This window comes from Perna viridis, chromosome 9 (assembly GCF_037379345.1).
Source record: "Perna viridis isolate PV_CMFRI_1.1 ecotype Kerala chromosome 9, ASM3737934v1, whole genome shotgun sequence".
Classification (NCBI taxonomy): Eukaryota; Metazoa; Mollusca; class Bivalvia; order Mytilida; family Mytilidae; genus Perna; species Perna viridis.
The window spans coordinates 21481988-21504774 of record NC_142453.1 but is presented as its reverse complement, the minus strand read 5'-3'; the positions used below and the strand labels follow the sequence as shown (position 1 = coordinate 21504774).

General features: G+C 34.5%; 1 protein-coding gene across 1 annotated transcript in view; it reads right to left on the bottom strand.

Moving 5' to 3' along the window:
* Positions 1–22787, bottom strand: part of LOC148607306 (uncharacterized) — a 35304-nt gene that overhangs the window by 7283 nt on the left and 5234 nt on the right. Inside the window, exons 4-18 of the mRNA XM_088545659.1 lie at positions 21651–21959; positions 19733–20041; positions 18528–18836; positions 17041–17307; positions 15043–15348; positions 14410–14712; positions 13120–13386; positions 12196–12507; positions 11502–11786; positions 10746–11015; positions 7781–8341; positions 6611–6682; positions 4018–4242; positions 1020–1196; positions 351–524 (exon numbers count right to left, since the gene is read on the bottom strand). Coding sequence (XP_088401785.1) covers positions 351–524; positions 1020–1196; positions 4018–4242; positions 6611–6682; positions 7781–8341; positions 10746–11015; positions 11502–11786; positions 12196–12507; positions 13120–13386; positions 14410–14712; positions 15043–15348; positions 17041–17307; positions 18528–18836; positions 19733–20041; positions 21651–21959 — 4146 coding nt within the window. The remainder of the gene's footprint in view (positions 1–350; positions 525–1019; positions 1197–4017; positions 4243–6610; positions 6683–7780; positions 8342–10745; positions 11016–11501; positions 11787–12195; positions 12508–13119; positions 13387–14409; positions 14713–15042; positions 15349–17040; positions 17308–18527; positions 18837–19732; positions 20042–21650; positions 21960–22787) is intronic.

Below are 22787 nucleotides of genomic sequence, written 5' to 3'. Positions count from 1 at the left end.
ATAATTCCATTCAAACGTCGTTTGACAATCGGATAACGTTGCGGGAAATCATTTCCTTTTTCCCCAATTTGCAATATTCTTGCATTTTCTGAGAAGGCTGGCTGCAGCGTCTAAAGAGCACTTTCAATCGTCAGACATTGTTCTGATCTTCCAGAACTTAATGTACGTGGTACAGACAGGTCTCTCAGAAAAAAAGCAAGAATCTTGCAAAATTAAGAAAAAGGAAACGCTTTCACGAAACGCGATACGATTTTCAAACGAAGTTTGATAAGAATAATAATATCCAAGTCTGGTACGGTTATGATATAGAAAAGAACAGACAAATGTCTACTGCTGCACAGAGTACATACCGCTAGGGACAACAACAGCATTATTATTCAGGTTTGCACACAAACATCTGGTATTATCATATTCTGTGCCTGGTGGACACTGCATGTGTACGTTGACAACAGATCCATCTGGCTGGGTTACCTTCTCAAAATATTTTGCTGCATCGTTTGCATCCGGCAATGAATTACAGGGCTCTGAAATGTTTAACAGTGTAGATTCGTATTTAAGTACCCAGAAGGTCGAAAAAATGACAAAAGATTCATTAAAGTTTTTTTTTTTAATGAGAAAAACCGTAATGCTACCATGACAGTGTTGATCAAATATCCACATGATCATTAGAGAAAAAATAGCATTAAAAGAGAAAACCCGTCAATTTTAAACTAAAATATCTACTTTTACAATAAGTGATGGTAAGGGAAGTAAAATATCTCTCTTTTTTTAAATTCATTAAATATAATAACGTTTTTGAATGAATATATATTCCTTAAATGAACAATAAAAACCATCCTTACATTTTACATTAATGTAGAATTATAAACCTTATAAAAGTGGGATATTTTCGCTTAACACAATAACCATTTTTTTCAGGAAGTATATTAATTAGATTTGAACCACAATAGCTGTTAAAAACGTGTGAAACAGTCTACACCCCCAGAAAAACAAAGAAGAAAAACGGTAACTTTGCGTACGTGTTACTGTGTTGAAACAGGCATTTGTTGGATCAGAGACACACGTTAATGTAATCGCATTAAACACGTGTCCACTTTGACATCTTGACGCAACAGGTATGTTATTCATGCAATTCCAGTAGGTGTCGCATCCCAAATATGCAAACTTAGTCATATCAGGCTGACCATTGCAGATATCTAAAATAAAAAGAAAAAGTTACACACATTAATTAACATTTACAAAATACGCCTTTTTTGATGCCCTGTGTGTGTATTATCATAATTTATTGGTTTCATAATGAGTGAAAGTTGAAATTCGCAAAATATCAAATCGCTTTATCTAATTATTTCAACAACATAACCAACTCGCCGAGGCTCCTTCGTTATAATGTTGAAGTTAAATGAGGCTCGCCTATAGCATGATTGATGCTAAAATTAAATAAAGCGCGTTTTACGATATTAAACTTTGCATGAGTTATTAAACTTGTTTTCTCTGTGGTTCTTAAGGTCGTTTGACATTCGACATGACGGCACCAATGATGTCGGGGGAACAACGTCGCTTGCGACCAATCTGGTTTTATACGATACACAATAACACAACAATAAATCGGAAAGGGAATTTTTTCATATCAAATCATAGAGAAGTGTTGTTTATTTTCTATTGAAATTCAAGTGCAACATAATCACTGTTTATGCGAAAAATGTTTGGTCTCTTTACACGGTAAACAATTTTTACCAATGACGAGTTAATTGTACGGTTTTCATATTTCCTCCGATTCTCATTGGCCAATTAAAGCTAAGATAATTTTGGATTTCCCTCTTGTTCTTACACCTCCTGAAGCGTGTAACGTTCCCAATACCACGCACACGCAGTGCACGAAACACCCTCAAGATTCCCATGAAACACGCAAACGAATCACACGAAACAGACACACAGAGTACGCAATACAGGTTACAGACCACCAATTCAACCAATGAGCATTCGGAACGTACGCAAAAATAGTCGTACGCAGAAATTACCCCTGTTTCCATAGTGCTGTGAAAAAAGTTCTCATCTTATTTAAAAAATTAAAACAGTTTCTGAAAGGAAAAACATTTCTGTACATTTTATAGGTGCATTTTGCTTCTTTTGATGTGAAGGCTAATCTCCATAATGATTTCTAAATATACCCCTATCTTGTGAAAACACTGGAATTTCTCATGCTATTTAAAGACCCTTCACTTCCGGTGACCAGTACTGCACTGCAAGTCTGCTAACCCCACATTCCACTCTGAGGATTGTGAGCTGACATATGTAGAATCATGCTGATATATAGTCCTCTGCAGGTTAAAGTTAAGGTAAAGTCCAGAGAAGTCATTGAATATTGTGAAATTAGCATAGAAGCCTATGGGAAGTGGAATTAGTGGTTTCTAGCCTACACGAAAGCCACACCAAACAGTATTGTTCCGAACGATCGTGTTTGCCGGAACTATTATCTCTGTAATTGGTATATTTCGGAATTTAACTTGGGAAACGAAACTAGTATAAAAAATTGTGTATGTCTGTTCCGAATCGCCGTAATATAATTATTGCTAACATCGTACATGGAGTTTTACATCCCTTCAGCACCTGCGTATGGAGTGTTAATATTACAACTAATACGTTATGCCAGAGCTTGACAGAACTACGCAAAAGTTTTGTATCGCTAATTCTAACAAATAGGCTTCTAGAACAGGGCTATGTTGCTACAAGATTGAAGTCATCACTACAGAAGATTTATGCTCGTCATCATGAACTCGTGGATCGTTGTGGTGCATCCATCTGCGCCACTGATTTACTGAAAACTGATTTATTCAACGTGTCATAGCTTTCCTTTCCTCGTATGTCTACACCGAACTTGACTTTACATGAGCAACTCGGCGGGTGTTTCAAGAAAAGCAGAGGACGCTTACCCTACCGGTGCACCTGACATTAGTAACTTTATGTTCTTTGTTGTGTATGTCTGTTTTCCATGTCTGTTCTTTGTTCATGGATAACATTCTTTTGAATACAGCTATAACCTTGGTTCCCTTGATTATTCTTACACTACTGTATTTCATACTTGAATAAACGCATAGGAGATATTTAAATGTATATATTTATATATGTACGTTATATATAATGATGCTCATTTTTATCATACATATAAACGGTACATTGTGAAAACATTTTCATTGGTCTGAGTGAATAAAAATATTGAAATTTAAATTAATGTTGGGGTAATATGTATACTCAGTTTTAGGTAATAAAGTATTTTTGAACGATGCAATTCCATCTTATTCCTCTAAATATAAAGAAAAAGTAATTTTCTAAGAAAAAAATGTTCATATTTGATGTGTTTGGATCATGTGGAAAACATTTTCCATGTTCAAGGAGAATAAAAATATAAGAATTTCATAAAGCACTGGTAAAATAAGCTCTTTTTTTATTATTTAGCTATTTTAACTAATGTAATACCATCCAATTTGTCTTAAAAAAAAAATACTGATTTTTTTTTTATATGAAAAGTGTCCATTTGTATCATACATGGTATATTGCAAGAACATTTTCATTGGCTTGGGAGTATGAACATATTGAAATTTAATAAAGTTTGGGTAAAATATACTCAATTTTTAAGTAATAAAATGTTTTGACTAATGCGATACCATCTTATTCCTCTATTAATATCCATATTTACAAGTTTTCAAATTGTAATCTTCATCTTTTTTTAATCTTACAACATACGTGAATCTTTACTTACACTATGTATGTCATTCTCAAATTCATCAATTATTTCAGAGAGTGTCCATAAATACCCCCAGCAGATGGCGGCACATGATGCCAAATTTAGATTTAAAAATTTATTCATTCATTGGCCAGTGTCAGATCTTATAAACAGGCTTCAAATTTAAATTTGCATTTCATTCAGGACTCACAAAAGCAAAATATACACAGTGCGTAGCCATGCCAAACTTTAATGCAGTCAACTTAATTCAAAATTGAATTTTAATCAGTACTTACTTCCGGCTGTTGGACACGTCGTTAGAACCCAAGGTACACATGTCAGATCTTTTTGTGACCAGAAAGTTCCAAACGCACATTGTGTATCCTGAGCTTTCATTATTTGTGTGCCACCGCTGTTGGTAGTAAGATAACACTGATAAAACTTGGAACAATCACTTAGATTTGGATTGTAACCGTGGCCATCATCAATTGCGCAGCCCTCGCAAAGTGGATTTGATACGACTAAAAGAAACAATTAAAAATCTAAGAAGCCTTTTTATCGCTGTTTTTTTTTCGTTGGTCCAGAACATAAAAATACAAACACAGGAAAATTATTCATCTCGTGTCTCGTTCTATGGAAGCAACATGTATTAATGAGCTTATTTCATAAGCTACGCATAATTTGGACGTACAAATATACAAGGTAATAAAATCACACTCAGTTAAAGAACTTTCGTTATGATGATGTACATGTGCATGCAATGAATATGATTCCAATTCCAGGAAGGGATTGTACATTGTAATTAAACAGTGCCTTAAGTATCAGTCCCTGTATGATTCAGGCAATACGGTAAAACATGGTACGAGAAAACCCAATATTTTGATTGTGTAATTTGACTATTGGCACCCTCAGAATCAAAGAAAACAGATAAAATTTTCCATAACACACTGGATCATTCAGTTACAGTTTCATTGAAATGTACTGAAAATAAACATTTTAAGGGCAGAAAACTCTGTCAAAAACCTCATTTTTCTATGATTCTATCGAAAAATTTCTGTGCAAAGCAAGTGATGCAGAGATCAAATAATATTTTTTTGTCAAACAGAGAAAGTATCCTTGAGTGATAGTACATTGTCATATCGGTGGGGTTTTGACATGTATGTTTCTGATTTTTCCCATATTGCTTGATTCTTACAAATCCCTACATCTAATAATTATCGAAAACGTGTCGTGGAGATCGCCCACAAACAAATTACACCTGGCCCACGCTCCTAGTTTTTAATGGAGTCCGAGTTGCTCATTTACTTTTGTTACTTTGTATGTATGATTTTAGTTACTTTATGTTCTTTGTTGTGTGTGTCTGTTTTCCATGTCTGGTCTTTGTCCATGGATTATATTCTTTTGATTACCGCTATAACCTTGGTTCCCTTGATTACTCTTACACGAAGTCTGTGTAAGTGATATATGTCACGTTCCAGTTGTAAACGTCTTCTACACCGGGTATGGTCTTCAAGGAGAAACCTAGCGATGTTTAAATTTAAGGAAAATGTTACATGTATCTATTTATCTTTTATACCCCTCCAGAAAAGTTGGCACTAACAATCCAAGCCATATAACACGACATAACTTTCAAGGAGAAAGTTGGTGGGTATTTTGCAAGGTTCAAAAACAGCTCATCCCCTCGCACACATACTTCTCGTTTTCCTGTGCACTTTTCAGTTCACATGTAATATAGAGGTATGTGACCTGTTCTTTTGTAGTTATCTCATTTTGCAATTTTGTTTACTTTTGGTATTGTGTTGCCCAAAAAGACAGAGTCGTGAAGTTGCATAATTATACACTGTATGTATAAAGGAAATATGGTATGTAAGTCTCGTTCCAGTTTCATTTTCTAAACCGGAATTTCCGACGTAGAACGTATTGAAAACCGAAGACCGATCTGTATTTTATTGTTTACTTCCGGGTACTCGAAACGCTGTATAACAATGCAAAATCTTCTATTCTATGTTTTTTCTTAATACCTTTATCATGTAGAAATAGATATTTGTCATTTTTTATCGGTATTTATTACTAACAAATTTTTTTGTCCTTAACACTGAACTCAACGCTCTGTATATGACAAATCTCCATGCTTTTGAATGGTAGACAAGGACCCATTCTCGTGAAATCAAGGGGTCACATGACGAGACTTACATACCCTATTTCAACATATGTTTTCATATGTTATGAAACGAGTGGAAACATATGAAAACATATGTTTAGGGCAAATATGGAAATACGTATTTGAACATATGAAAAACATACATTTTACCATTTAAGTTACAATTATTTTAGAAATAACTGCGCAAGTCCTTCATGTAAATTTATGTTTTTTTTCATATTTTCATTGTTGTCCTAAATATATGCAAACGTGAGAGATATATGTATTTATGATTATAAAAAATATAATTTTTCTCGAGTTTCGTATATATTTAGGACCGTAAAAATTTAAAGTCATATGGTAAATATATGCCATTCATATGGGCATACGTATGAAAAAAGAAATGTTTTCATATACACTTGGACTGCATTAAATTTGTTCCAATGTCTTTTATACGTCCAAATACATTTTGTCATATTGGCCCTACACATATGTTTTCATACACTTCAAACATATGAAAAAGTATTTATATTGCAGTTTTCCGGCAAAAAATAAAAATACAAGTCTAAGTGTGTACGTATAAAGGTAGTATTTTCACACCCAAAAGATACAATGCATTTATTTAGTGTTATAACTGTACATGTAGTATCAGGTGCAAAGTGTATTATAACAAAACCTGAATAAAAAAGGCAAAAACACTTCACAAAAAAATTGATGAAAATGGTCAAAATAACATTAATTGCACTCACGTGGTTGTGTAACGAGATTTGGCGTTGTCGTCGTTTGCAATGGTGTCATTGTAGATGTTGTGGTAGTTATGACTGAAACAAAATAATGTAGAAATTTAAGTAGACAATCCATAGCATGAATTTACAAAACGAACAATCATTTACATTGAGGTCTCAGTGCCCTTGTGTGCGTTTCCTTTTTATTCAGGGATGATTACTTCTGAAATCCGAAAATGCCGGTACCTGGTCGAGACTATTGCGGTTAGTTTCCAATTTCCGGTCTTTGGGTCAATATTGCTATTTTTTGTTTTTGATGGACTTGCCATCTTTAAACTTTAGACTAGAGTTTGTTTTTCAGTTTGGTAATTTTGATATGACCCTTAATTTAGTGAAGGTGACTGTTTTGATAATGAATTTGACTGAATGTTAAGTATGTGTTTTTGTCATCTAAGCAATTTATCATCACATTATACACCTTACTGGTCTCACATTGAATATACATATAGAATAAGAAATTCTACATGTTAACTAACATAAAAAAAAAATAAAAAACATTCATATCAAATTTATGACTTTAAATATCGTTTAGTCAATGATTATTGTACGAACAGAAATAGAGAAACAATTATTAATTTAAAATATGTGATTTCACCAAACTTATACATGTCATTTTATGGCAAAATGTTTGTACACAGAATGTAAGAGTGAAAACAAGAAGCAATTGCTGTCCAAATCGCGAATTTATGCATCTCTTGAAACCTTCTGTCAGATTATATTTGACATGTTGTGCAGGGCTATAATTTTTACCGTCATGTTAAAATAATCAAATTCAGAGAGAAAGTAGGCGATACTCTATAATGTACGGTGTACAGTGTATTGTACAACTAAAATACGAAGGAGTTAAAAAATATACATGTAAGCATGTATGTATGTTCAATGGACACATGAATATTAAAGAAAAATCACTGTTAAAATAAATTAGAATTATTGTAAACAAAAGACTTATTTCATGGGGAATCGAATTTCGTAATTTTTCGTAGATCGAATTAACCTCTAGTTTACGTTCCAACAAATGAAAAATTGAAAGAAAAAAAAATCTTATAAAACCCACGAATTAAACAAAAATCAAAAGGGCTAATACAATTTTGACAAACAACGAATATTGATATCCACAAATTAAACAGTTCTAACCTTGACAGAGAATATCTCGAAGCTTGCTGATTTCTGTTATTTCCTTCAAGGAATTGAAATCAGTTATCATAAGATTTGCCTCCGGAAAGCTAGCTATCTGTGCAAGTTCAGTCTGACCTCCTGAACCTGGTTTCATGTCAATTCCAACAGTGACAAAAACAATCCCAGCAGTCTTTGCAAGAGCAACTTCCTGCTTTGTCTTGGTTTTGTCAAACGATTCTCCGTCGGTTATAATCACAGCAACTTTAGAGCGACTGCCGACTAAGATCGATTCTCGTAGCTCTTTAACCGCCAAGTCAGTTCTGGTGGCGCTACGTGGTTGTATAAAATTTGATATCTTGTTTCTAATTAGAAATTCTGAAGCACTAGGAAGAAACTGATCAGTTACATCATCACTGAAAACCAGTCCCCCGACCATGATTTTGTCGACACCTAACCCAAAAATTTCGATATTTTGCAGGGTAAAATTTTTCATAATCTGAAAGTTGTTTTTTGAAATACTGTCAGAACCATCCAAGGCGAATGCGATATCACCGGGTCCCTGGCAAGTTGTAGAGGAGGCTGAAAAAATGTAGTTTTAAAAATACATGTATAATGCAGACTAAAAATAAAGTGTCTTTCAATGTCTTGATTTCAAGATTTGTATTGTATGCACATGTACCAACTCATATAAAACCAGACATTGCCAATTGTACAGGTGATTCAGGCTACACCAAAAAATGTTCTATTCTCCTCACCCGACCCTAGCTCCGGGCGTTAGGTACAACTGTAGGTACATTTGTAGGTAGGAAAAAATATTTCCCCAAAAGTTCATATGATTCTGTAAAAACGATGACCAAAGAAATGAAAAAATGATACTTTGAAAATAAAATAAAAATCTTGTTAGAGAATGGCAATACAATAATTTGGGTAGGGCCAAAGAGTAATCATGGGAACCAAGGTTATAGCGATAATCAAAAGAATGTAATCCAGTTTAATGTAATTAAACTTTCACTTTAATTTTGGCCTTATGCCGAGTCATGAAGCAGAAAAAGTAATCTAGCAAACGTTGATTGTTTATTGTATCTACAAAGACCATAATTATTTTTATTCAACTGTACTCTTTTCTGTATAGACATGTAGATCTGATAGATATATTATCGTAGAAACCATACATGTATCTCCCAACTTAAACTAAACCAAATCAAGAACGATAACTCATTTAAAGTGACGATTCTGTATGCAATCGAAATGCATGTAAGTGCAAAAACCGGAAGACAAACTAAGACTGATTATGTGATCTGTAACTGTTTTTGAATTAGTAAAATTGAATTTATACATAAATCAATTTCCGTGTGAATATACATTTTGATGTTCAATTAATGAAGTACAATAATAATTGTTAGATGATTCAGAACATTTGACTCATACGTGAGATCACTTAAATGCTGCATCATGGCTTTGTCAATGAATAATTCACTTACCAAAATTGATGTCGGAACACTTATTTTTATACGATTTGTAACCGCTAGTAATGCTTATCCTTCAAATGCATTTATAAAAACAGGCTCAAATTTTAGATTTATATTCAGTTGTGCCTTTGGGTTGAGTTTGATCTCAGTTGATTTAAAAAAAAACCAGATACCCAAAACCAGTTACATTGTCTAGAGAGGAATAGAAATGTATTTGTACCTTGGCCTGTGTTTCGTTATAAATATTAAAAATGAGAATTTACCCTAATATATGAGTTTCCTCTCAAACTTCATGTGACCTGTTCGACAAAGTTAAATATGTAGTGTTTGAGAAAAATCTCGATGCGAGATTTACAGTTTGAGATATCTTAATGACAATCAGAACTATACGGCCATTCCCGCTACACTAAAAAATAACCTCGGACGCAAAAAGGAGAATTTCCTCTTTAAAAAATGCCGGAATTGTAGTAATACGCGACTTTAAGTAGTTTTATCCACAAGAAGGCACTAAAAGTTTGGTCAGATATCACAAGAAATAAATAACAACAACTTTGTCAAGAGTTATGGTGCAAAGCGAGGAGCTAGGAAAAAAGTAATAGTAAAAATTTCAACCTGTAAAACTATAATTATACAAACGGATCGGTCAAATTCCGGACAGATTGTTTCGCCTTGTGGCCCGAGGCCTTTCTTTTGTGTAACTAGAAAGACTGAAGATCTAGAGTTCCGATTGATCTTTATGACACCGTTTCCTGATACGATTAATAGTACATGTACATGCAGGTAACCTTCAATTAGTTCATACACAATCAATGTAGATTAATTCAAACAAGGTATTCACTTACATGTAAATAAACAGAATAATGGCATGCAGTTTTAAAGTCGAGAGAGAATATATCAACATGAGCCCGAGTGCAAGGTGTTTGTTCTTACGAAAGTAGCCTTTGCAAGTTGAGATGACCTTGTAAGACCATGGCACCCGCACTCGCCTTAAATCATTCTCTTAACTAATGAAACATCTTAAAGCTAGCAGCGTAAAAAAACATGTAAAAACGAAGGCAAAAGATAATTATACTATATCGCCAGAAATGGTGGCCATCACTTGGAGAAGCAAACAAAATATAAATGTTTTCACGGAAGAAACAGGTACTTAAACTCGTTGCAGATCAAAGATCGGGTTATCTATCACTCGTTAGATAAATACTTGATCTTTTTACTCGTGAAAAATTTATCTTACCTGTGAAATATTACCCGATCTTTAAACTTCACTCATGCAAGAACATATTCTGACACAACATTCAAAACTGACATGATTCTGTTTGTCGGCGTTAACAGTCTATATTACGTAACTTTGTCATTGGAAAATGCCGATATTTTTAGTATCACGGAAGAAGCCTGTGATACGAACCTTTTGGCATTACCAGCAATAGAAAAACAATGAAATTGACGATAAAAGATATTATGGGAGAGTAAGAACAACAGCAAACTGATTAAAGTGCCGATAAAATGAAATATACCTTGTATTTGCAATCGGAGGCATTGAGGAGGTGGGTTCGTCACACCGATAGCGGAACAGCAAAGGTACTGATTATTGTTGGTCAGAGTAGGTGCCCACTGTAATGACAATACTGTTTGGTCAAAACCAAGAGCTTTGTTCACAGAGCCATACACTGGATTGTTATTGATTGTCATCTGCAGAGTCGGGGTACCTCCTGTGTATGTACAGGTCCATGTGCCTTGGTGCCCGCTTGAAAGTTGTGTGGGACCAGTAAGAGTAATGCTGTCCACTGTAAATAGACCCAAGATATCAGGAATGCATATGGTAAAATGTGCCGCACATTTAAAAAATTGTTTGATTAGGATCATATATATATTGGATTGTTGATACAACTATTGAGTTATTATTTATGATAACATAAGTTAATTTGAGAAAAATACTGTAATCTGATTGGTTAGAATAATTTTGCTATATCTAATGGATAAACAAAATATTGACACCCCCTATTCAATTAAATTCAAAGCTACTTTTCTCGTGTTTAAAGATAAAAAATATGTTTTAAAATTAATTTATACGTGTAAGAATTTGCTATGATAAAAATTTTGTCATTTGAAAAATAACAAATGTTCTATGTGCATATATTGTTTATTGCAATTGGCGCAATAAACAATATGCACATGGAAAATTTATGTTATTTTTTTAAATAGACAAAATTGTTATTATTCCTTATTCTTAAATAAACAGGTCAAATGGTATCAACAATGACATTGTGTACCTTGTATTTGCTCAATTTGTAGTAGACTACACTGTTCAACTCCTTGGCTTGGGTAGAGAGGATGGTACACCACGCAACAAATTTGTTTTCCATTGTCAAAATTATCGAAAGTTCCGGTATATACTACACTAGTTGTGTCTTGTGAAGACATGACCTGGACTCCTCCAAGGGTAATTTTCATCAGAGTGGGTCGGGGGATGCCTCCAATAGAAGTACAAGTCCACGTGGCACTGTCACCATTTTGAATAGAAGGCGGGCCAACTAGATCAATAGTACTTGGAGGGACTACATAAAAACATAAAAAGCAAACAAATAAATATCCATGTACATTGCAAGAAAACTCTGACTAGGTCTAAAGACAAGTCCTCCTAAGACCACTTGAACTTAGGGTGACATCCATCTTCTAGTTAATATAATCATGATGCAATATAAACATAATCATGATGCAATATAAACATAAGCATGATGCAATATAAACATAATCGTGATGCAATATAAACATAAGCATGATGCAATATAACCATTTTTGGGAAGAAAAGTTGATTCTTGTTAGTTTTATTCCTTTTTTATATTCAAGATCATTATTATTTGCTTTGTTTTTGTCGAGTTGTCCACAGACTTTCGATATCTCCCTTATTGAAGGGTTTCCTTTAATGTGTATGTTGTACATGCATCTACCTACTTTTCCACTTACCCTGAACAACAATATCTTTGCATATTCTTTGGGGTGATGATACTGGTAGAGTTGGGTGAGTTGCCTCACAGCAAAGTTCATTCGATCCAGTGTTAAATTGGGTTGGGGTCCATACAAACATTCCTGTTGTCGTAAATGTGTTGCTTCCGGTAAGTTGGGAACTTTGGGTAAAACCATTGGTTTCATAATTCCCGTTTAACTTCACGGAAAGAGTTGCAGCTGGAAAACCTCCGATCGATTCACATGTCCAGGTATTCATAGTTCCAACAGCGATGGTACTAGGTCCGCTTAGTCCCGGTGATTGTGGTGTGACTGTAAAACAGTGGTACATTCAGATATGAGTACGAAACAAAATTTTTAAAAATGCAAACTTAAAAAAATAAAATTATAAAAACTGACATTGAATACCTGTTACTTAGACTGTTATTTGTGAGACAAATTCATGCAACTTAAATAAATATGCAATGTTTTGAATTCTATTTGCGAATGATGTTACTAATTAATATGACAGCACAGTGTAGTTTGAATGTCTGATTACATTCTCTTTATTTCCGCAAGAATCTTGGTTCCCTTGATTACTTTTTTTAAAAAATGTGGCTAAATAGATTCTTTGTTTTTATTTTCTTATTTTCAAATGAATATTTCAGTGTTCAGCTAGCGAAAAACAATCTTAAAAAAGACTGAATTGAAGTGAAATTTGGAGAAAATTTTGATAGAAAAATATTTTTTTCCCTGTGTAAATGAGAGAAGATTTTAAGTGTAAAGGAAACTTGTTACATCTAAAAAATTTATAACCAAAATTCTTATTTTATACATACTTTTTGCAATATTTTCGTGTTAAAAGTTGACTTAAACAGGACAAAAATATCAACCAACGGGCATGTCGTGATAAAAAATACACGTGTAATTTTTAAGCAAACATACCTCGAATATCCAATGTCTTACATCGGGAGAGTCCTTGTGGCATTGATTGATGAGAAGCTTTACAACAAAGCTGCTTCCCCATTTGGTTCACTCCAAAAGATCCGCTATACGTGATCTGATTAGAATTTTGGTTGAAGTTAAGACGTACTCCATTAAATGTAATCTCAAGAGTATCTGCAGCTGTGTCTGAAGTACACGTCCAAGTTTCAGTAACACCATTGGTGAGAACAGACGGACCATCGAAGAATAGAGTAGACGGTGCCGGGTCTCAAAATAGAAAAAAAATCATTGATACGATATTTAAAAGTCACATTAAATCAGACGCATCATACCACAGCATTATAACAACTAAAGAGAAGCTCTTATGAAAAACATATAGTTAAATGTTAGTCTTTGTAAGAATCAGGCAAAATGAAGAAAAAATCAGACAGTTAGAAACATACATGTCAAACCCCACCGATCTGACAACATAATTTCACTCAAAGATGCTTTCCGATTTGAAAAGACTATTATTTGATCTCTGCATAACTTGATTTACTCAGAAATTTTTCAATAGTATGTTAGAAAAATTAATTATTTAACAGAGTTACATGTAACCTCCCTTGAAATGTTCATTTTTAGTGCATTTCAATGAAATAATAACTCAATGCGCCAATTTGATATGTAAAAATCTTGTCTTTTCTCTTTAATGCTGATGGTGCAAATAGTCAAATTAAACTTTCAAAATGGTGGGCTTTTATATCATGTTTCACACATTCTTTATTCCTACAGAAACCCAAACATAAATAATTAAAAAAAACAACATAATACAGAAGTTTCATCATAATCATACATTAATATTCAGACAATATGTGGGCTGTAATTCACATATTCAATTGCTAGCTACATGAAACAACTCACAGCCTCATACGGGTAACTCAAAATATTTCTTGACTATAGACTTACAGTATTATACGACTTTGTCAAGGTTATCCTAGTTCATCTAACCGTTCCCAATATATGACGCATTGATTGAGCTTAAGTCCTGACAAGTACAAAATAGTCGCGTCTATATTGGTATAAAATGTTTAAATAAGATGTTATACCTATAGATCGTTTTGTCCTAACTGCAGAGTTGTCTTCTGCGTTTGCCCAACATTATAAATTCTTCCACGAGTTTGACTCTACCCACGCCCTACCCCACGGAAGTATATGTCACACATGCTCGTCGACTATCCCATAGTTAGGACAGAAGGGTGTGACAAATACACGAACCTCAGCCAATATACATTTGTACATGTATTTTCTCACCTTCTACCCGTACTTGTTTACAGATCTTCTGATACGGGTTCAATAGATCATGGTACGCCTCAACACAAAATTCTCTCAGCCCAACATCTGAATTTGTCGGTGTCCAGTTTAATGTCCCGGATGTAGAAAAGGTATTTCCAATTGGTGTTACTTGAGTACTGAACCCATTGGTAACATAGACCCCGTCTATTGTCATCTTAAGCGTCGATGCAGGGTTTCCCCCAGCAGAAACACTGGTCCAGGTTCCAGGTGTCCCAACAGTAATCGATAATGGGCCTGTCAGCGTAGGGGGTTGGGGAATCACTAAAAGAAGCATCATTATTGTAAAAGGTAATAATACGGTACATTTGATATATTGGAAGGAGTGAGTATTGAATGCCGAAGAATGCCTAGATTTCACGAGAGTTAAATCTTCAAGGGTTCTGGGCATGAGTGATTATAACTTGATTATTCTCAATAATCAATTGATTATCCTGTTATTATATAGATTTTCTAGTTGTTGCTTCTTTTAACATAAGATTTAAAATTTGTAAACGGCGGATTGATATTTGTGTTTGTGATATTTTGTGATGTGAATTTGAAGCTACATGTAACTCATGCAGTTAATAGTTAAATAATTGCGCCCTCACTTACCCTGAACTTCAACATCCATACACGCCAGTTGAGGAACTGACAACGCTTGGTGAGTCACTTTTCCACAAAGAGTTTGAGTTCCAACATCAGACATGATCGGTGTCCAATCAAGACTTCCTGTTGTCATAAAAACATTTCCAGGCATCTGTGAGCTAGAGCTAGTGAAACCATAGTTGATAGGTGTGCCATTTAAAGTCACTTGGAGTACAGACGCAGGGTTTCCTCCCGATGAAATAACGGTCCACCTTCCTTGTACACCAACGGCGATAATTGAGGGACCAGATATTGTAGGGGGGTTAGGGGCAGCTACAGAAAGGAAATTAAATGGCCATATGTGAAACTATGAATATTAAAGGTAATTATTGAACCTGTTAGTATTAAAATCGTGAAATGTCTATTACAAACATCGTATAGTGGCTAATTTACTGGTCAGTAAAGTTCGTTAAATCGTAAATGGATCCGAATAGCCAGAATGTCAACATTTGTTGCCAGTATGAGCATCCTAAAATTGTAATTTCATTAAACTTAATTAATTGACTAAATTTTGATTGATAATGAATACGCTAATTTATTTGATTCGTGGACGCGCACCATTCGACGTTAATGATTTCAGTTATATGGGGATAATAACCTGGTTTACTAAGTCAGAAACAACTATACACAAAAGGCATTTTACGTCTGCAGAATAATTATGTGCAGCCAATACAAATTTTCTTATTTCACACGGTAATGCTCCCCCTCAAATTCATCAATGCGATAAACACAGTCGTCATAATTATCAATATCATAATGCACCGGATATTATATGTATCATCTGGTAATGCGCTCAAGACGTTTCGATGCACATTAATGAAAACCACGTGTTCTTTCGAATAAGAATAACTTATTCTTATAATATGAAATACTAATTATTTCAAATGTTAGGTCTTTGCATTTATATTTAATGTAACAAAGACTCATATAAGACGTACATCAAATCGACATTCAGATATGGTTTAGTTGGTTTATTCTTTGAAATTAACTTTATTGATTTATCACCTACATGTACATGTATTCATTATTCTTGCTGTATAATCTTATTGTTAAATATTTTTTCACAAAAAAAAAAAAAAAAAAAAAAAATGTACGTGACAGCGCTAATTAACAGTTTTAAACGTCTGTACAAATTGCCACAGTGTGTGACTTCTCATCATATTGGATTCGATGTGATAATTTCAGTCTCGGCTCCAAAACTGCATTACATTGTAAACATAAATACAGTATATAAAATACCTAGTATTTCGGTTGAAGGAAGTTGGATGTAAATATATCGTGTTACTTTATGTAGCAGACGTTATAAAATGGGACTGGAGGTAAATCATGCATGTCAAAAACCCAACGAGTGCAATTTTATTTCTTTTTCAGAAAGTCACCGATGACATAACCAGTCTTAGATTTTCACTCGGTTGTTGCGCTTTGAGATAAAATTTATATAGATTGTACATGAAATTAGCACTTTGCAAGAGTTATCGTCCTTGATTTTGTTTTATTTGGTTGATTTCTTTGGGAGATAAATATATGATTTTCTCAAAAATGAATATTGTTATGTAAAAATATAGCATATGAAGACTGGAAAAGCATTGTTTGTTTGGTGGGATTTTCCACACCATACATGTACTTCACTTTACCATTTGCAGTGTCTGAATTTTATGTGGACCTGTAGTTAAGTATCAGTCCATATAGACACAGCCCATTCTAAAGTGATTCATGGTAAAAAAAAAACCCATCGAATAAACATTTTTTCCGGTCCACATATGCTATATATTTGCACAATGATAGTCCTTCCTGCATTAAAATCTGTGTTTTTCAGAAAATCATCTATTCATCTCCCCAAGCTCCGAACAGCGTCTGACATTCTTAAAAATAAGAGTGAATTTGGTGGGTTTTTGAAATCCGTGAATTACCTCCTGTCTGATTTTCACTAAGACTGCTTCTTAGAACTACAATGTTACTAAATACCTTGTATGTTCAGTGTCTTGCACTCAGAAAGGCCTTGTGGCATCAGATGGTGTGAAGCTTTACAGCACAGTTGACTCCCAGCATTAGTCACATCGAATGCTTTATTATAGATGATCTGATTAGAGTTCTGTTGGAATTGAACCCGAATTCCATCTAACGTCATCTCTAATGTAGGGGCCGGAATATCGGAGGTACATGTCCATGTGCTACTGTCTCCACTAGTGATCATAGACGGTCCGATGAAGTTTAGAGTGGTAGGTGCAGGTTCTTAAACAAGACAATGTTTAAAATTTTTATACAATGTACCTTACATAATAAGGGATTAATTCTATTGGATGAAATATAATCACGTGACATAGGTTAATTTGGATATTTTTTGTTTTAATAGCAAGAAAGGCTGAATAACCCTATTATTCACCGATGAATAACCAATCAAAAATACAAGGGTAGGTGAATAACCTATCTTTGCAAATTACGACTGGGCGCTGCCAGTTTTTGAAACCATTTTTGTCAGTCCTTTGTTTGTTCGGTATAAGAAAACAATTACGGCTCTCTAATTCGATGGACATCCAAAATTGTTAACCCGAACTAGGGTTATTTCCCTGGGACAATGTTTAAAATTATTTGCATTTAATGTAGGAGAAAATGTTGATTCTACAGTGCATGATCTAATTGGTTTTAGGGGAATGGCATTCCTTCTTTTGTTAGAAATATTTGTAATATATACACAAAAAAATGGACATAATAGTAAATAAAAGTCCCTTTCTATAAACTACCGAATCCGCCCCAGTAAGTTGTTACCCGTTAAATGTATCTATTTGTGATTTATTGCATTCAAATACATGTACCCAATTTTCCGGTAACACCGGTCCTTGAGGCGCAGGGCCGATCATTTTTTGGGAAATTTTGCCTTACTTCACATCACACATGTAATTGCCCCACTTTAATAATATTTTTCAGTGCTAAAGACATGACATATTTTTGTTTTGTTGTTTAATAAAATCCATGTGTTCTTTTTTTTATTAAAGAAATTTATTTATATTAATTAATTTTATTTATAGTGGGTCTTTTTTATATAATACCCTTTAGTCTCAGTTTGCATCTTTTTACGTACATTTTGTAGACATTGTTGTTTCTATAGGCATTTCATGGTAGTATTATTGTCAGATTCTGTTGGCAATCATCACGTGTTGAAAAGAACGTGGATTTGGACATTGACGTGCTAATTTGAGCATGCTCGGTTAGATATAATGCACTTCGCAAATTACCACGAAAGCGTCTATTTGCCCTTGAGGTCGGTTCACGCTGTTTTGTATGGTTTCACATGTATTAAAATTTCCAGGGTAATTGCGTAGCCTCGTACCTCAATTGTATGTTACATAGGTAACCAGTAAACAGTCATGATTTTTAATGATAATTAAAAAATATATATATTTATAAGCGTAGGTTTCACCTATACGTTTAAAAAAGCATCTATAGTTACCTACCGTGCACTACAACATTCAAACACGATATATGAGGCATTGTCAAACGAATGTGAGTCGCCTCAATACAAAGCCTCTGGGTTCCGACATCAGCCATGCTGGGAGTCCAATTTAGTTGTCCTTCCGTCTTAAAAGTATTCTTGCCGAATTCTGGAGACGTTTGTGATGTGAACCCATTTAGTATATAGTTGCCATTTAGTGTCATCCTTAAAGAAGCCGCTGGGTAACCACCAAGTGAGGCACCGCTCCAGCTCCCTTGTTTACCAGCTGTTATCGTTGTAGGTCCAACTAGTGTTGGGGGTTGAGGAGGCACTGATGTAAATAAACACTAATGTTAGAAAGCAAATATTCCATTTTGGGGTGGTTGGGGTGGAAAATATGGTCGGGACAGAATATTTATTTTGAAAAATTTGCGAATAAAAAATGTCGTTTCCAAATGTTGTTATTACTATTATTGTATAGAAGAATTTTGAAGTCAAGCAAATTTATCATTTTTACTCTCGAGGTAGTAGAGTATAAAATAGTTTTTTTCGAACTATTCATTTACAAAATCCGCCACCCCACCTCCCCCCACCCCAAATTGAAATAGTCGTTCCGTAATAACCAATTAATGTTGATGTTGGTTTGAATTAAATCTGTATCTTATTTTATGTATTTTTATTATTGACTTAATTATTATATTCTTATATGAAGTAGGCATTGCTTTAAGCGAACGCAGCCTTTACTTATCCAGTACGTGCGGGTGCTGTGAAAACAGATAACAGAAATTAATGGAACGGAAATAAAAACGTAAAAGTGCCAAACCAACCGGAAGTAAATGTACTCGGAGTTGGTTCGACGTCCGTTTATTGAAAAAAAGACAAGCCATTTTTGTTCTTTAAATTGCCATTAATCTTCTCTCTTTTTAAGGTAATACAAAATTAATGTTCATCCTAAAAATTAAATGGTTGAATGGTTTATTATGGGAGTTACAATTATATGTAAACTTAAGTAATTTAGTGAGCTATGATGCGTATCATACATTTACACTTCTATTCCGATTTTATTTTATTTTTCAGCCTTGGTGTAGAGTAAACTTTTTAAGGGATCAGTACTGGTCTTGTTTTGTTATAACTCAGATTTATGATTTATCATTACAATACTAAACACAACCTCAAATAGCAATCATTTATTGCTTCCTAACGATAATCTGTACTTCAGGTTCTTACCTTCGACGGATACATTTTTGCAGGATTTTTGAAACGAAGTCAAAAGAAGATGGTGTGCTTCGACACAAAGTTCTCTTAGTCCAATATGAAAATTTGTTGGTGTCCAGTTGAAAGTGCCGGATGTAGTATATGTTTCTCCACCCGGTAGAACAGAAACCTGAGTTGTAAAACCATTGGTGACGTAGGTGCCGTCTATTGTCATCTTTAGTATCGATGCTGGGTTTCCACCAACAGATACACTGGTCCAGGTGTCGGTAGTCCCAACAGCGATCGACGAAGGGCCCGACAACATCGGATGCTGGGGTGGTACTGGATAAGAACAGCGTTAGGAATTATCACCAAATTATCTTACATCTATATCAGCCAATTATATCACCGGTAAGGCACTTACTACTCACGTGAGGACATCACATAAGATATTCGAAATGATTATATGGAAAACAAATAGCCATGTTTGTAATGGAATGAATCAATGTCACGGTGAAAAGTTGATAATTACGTCCAACGGTATTGAAAATATATGAAAAAATAAGAGGTGAAAGCGGATGTTCCACAAAAAACCTAATACAATTTAAAAACATGCGATCAATTGTATTGAACTTGCAATAAATCAATTAGTCTAAGAGCAGATCCCGTTTTTTTTTTCGATAAAAATGAAAATTTACGTTTTGAAAAGTAGCTTTGCTCACGGCCATTATGGTCTCAGTATCGTATTAATTTTCCCATAGACTTCTATAGTGAAGTGCATATTTTTAGGATTTTTTAAAAAATATGTAAATTGATTCAATAAAACTTTCACTTATGTAGCATTTCTAAGGACATGTGAAAAAATAATTTCCCGCAAAGAAAATAGGGTGAGTCCACGAAGATCGGACAGAAAAGTAGTCTCGAACTATAAATAGCCATTTTCCCTACTTTCACTTTCGTTTTGCACTCACCAAACCAACCTTTTCAGTGGAACATTTTTATGATATTATGTTAGATTTTCTTTTCAAAAAGTTCTTCATCTTACAGTGTGATGTTTGCTCCATTTTATAAGTCATTGTTTATATCTTTTGACAAAATATTAGTTTGTAGAGAGGCAAAAAGAAAATGCACTATATTTTTATAGCATCCATGTTTTGACGTACACCTGCTCAGGGATATGCAATACGATACTGGTACCTTATGACCAGCCTAGTCTCACTGATGACTATATACATGTAGCCAATATGACAATCGCTAAGTAATAATACCATATTATAAAATAAGAGATGTGGTATGATTGCCAATGAGACAGTCATCCACCAAAAGCCAAGCAACGAACACTTTAACTTTGACAGGTTATCACACGGTCTTCAATGATGGACAAAACCCATACTATGAAGCAAGTTGTAAAAAAACCTCCAAATTAATGAAGTGAAACCATTCATTAAAGAAGAAAATCTACCTAATATACATGTATAGGGAACACGTTAATCAAATTACAATGAACATAAAACGACAACCACTGGACTACAGGTTCCTGGCTTGGGACCGGCGGATAAAATAGGTGGCGTGCTTAGTCATGTTTGTAAGGCTTAACCCTTACCTAACGTGGGACAGTGGAGGAAAAATATTAACAATAATACGAACTATATAAGTCCATTGAATTCGGACTTAATGCTTGAGATCGATGCAGAATACAAACACTTCAACGAATAGGACAAAAGACAATGTTTACCTACATGTACCTCGAAAGAGTACTCTACTTTTCTACAAGCTACATTGTAGTCAAGATATATAAGCAACAGTTACTGATAACAACAACTTGTTTAGCCAAACAATATCAGTTTGATTCACTGCCGTACATCACACCGAATGTGCTGTCCATTAATGACATAACAGAAAATGGGAGGTAGACCTTCCCAAAATACACGTAAGAGCCTGAATTACCTACCCTGAACATTAACATCCATACATGCTGTTTGAGGTGATGTTAAATCAGGATGAGTAGCCACTACACATAGAGTTTGTTTTCCAACATCAAACATGCTAGGTGTCCATTGTAGACTTCCGGTTGTCCTGTACTCAATTGATCCTGGAATCTGAGAGCTTGAGCTAGTAAACCCATTGTTTATCATATTTCCATTTAAGGTCATGTGAAGGCTTGAAGCGGGGTTTCCACCAGATGAAACAACGTACCATGTTTCCATTTTTCCGACGGCGATGGTCGACTTACCTGATATTGTCGGTGGATCAGGTAAAGCTTGTAAAAATATAACGATAACTATACATATCCGTAAATATTATTGTTACATATAATATTATACAATTTACAGCACGCACAATGATGATGTTCAGGGAAACAAATTGTTTTTCGATTAATCAAAATGACAATCACCTGAAAGTAAACGACAATTGTCGTAGAGAATCAAATTTTCAATTACTGTGAAAGTACTTTAATTTTCGTGGATTAGGGTAGAAACACAAGTTCGTGGATTCTTGAGTTGAGAACCAAATTTCGTGGTTTGGCCTACCCACGAAAAACCACGAAAATGTGTACCCCACTTATGATAGTACTTTCGCAGTAGTCCGTAGGAATTTAAATTTGTGTCTGATATAAAATTAAACTACTTGTCGGTTGTTCAGTTCAATACAAATAGTAATCAAGGGAACCAATGTTATAGCGGTAATCAAAAAGTATGTAATCCAGGGACAAAGACCCGACATGGAAAACAGACATACACAACCAAGAACATAAAGTAACTAAAATCATACATACTAAGTAACAAAAGTAAATGAGCAACTCGGACTCCACTAAAAACTGGGAGCATGGACCAGGTGCACCGGTAGGGTAAGCGTCCTCTGCTTTTCTAGAAACATCCGCCGAGTTGCTCATAAAAAGCCAAGTCCGGGGTATACAAACGAGGAAAGGAAAACTATGACCCGTTTAATAAATCAGTTTTCATGGTGCAGATGGATACACCATAACGATCCACGAGTTCATGATGACGACCATAACAAACTTCTGTAGTGATGACTTCAATCTTGTAGCAACATAACCCTGTTCCAGAAGCCTATTTGTTAGAGTTCT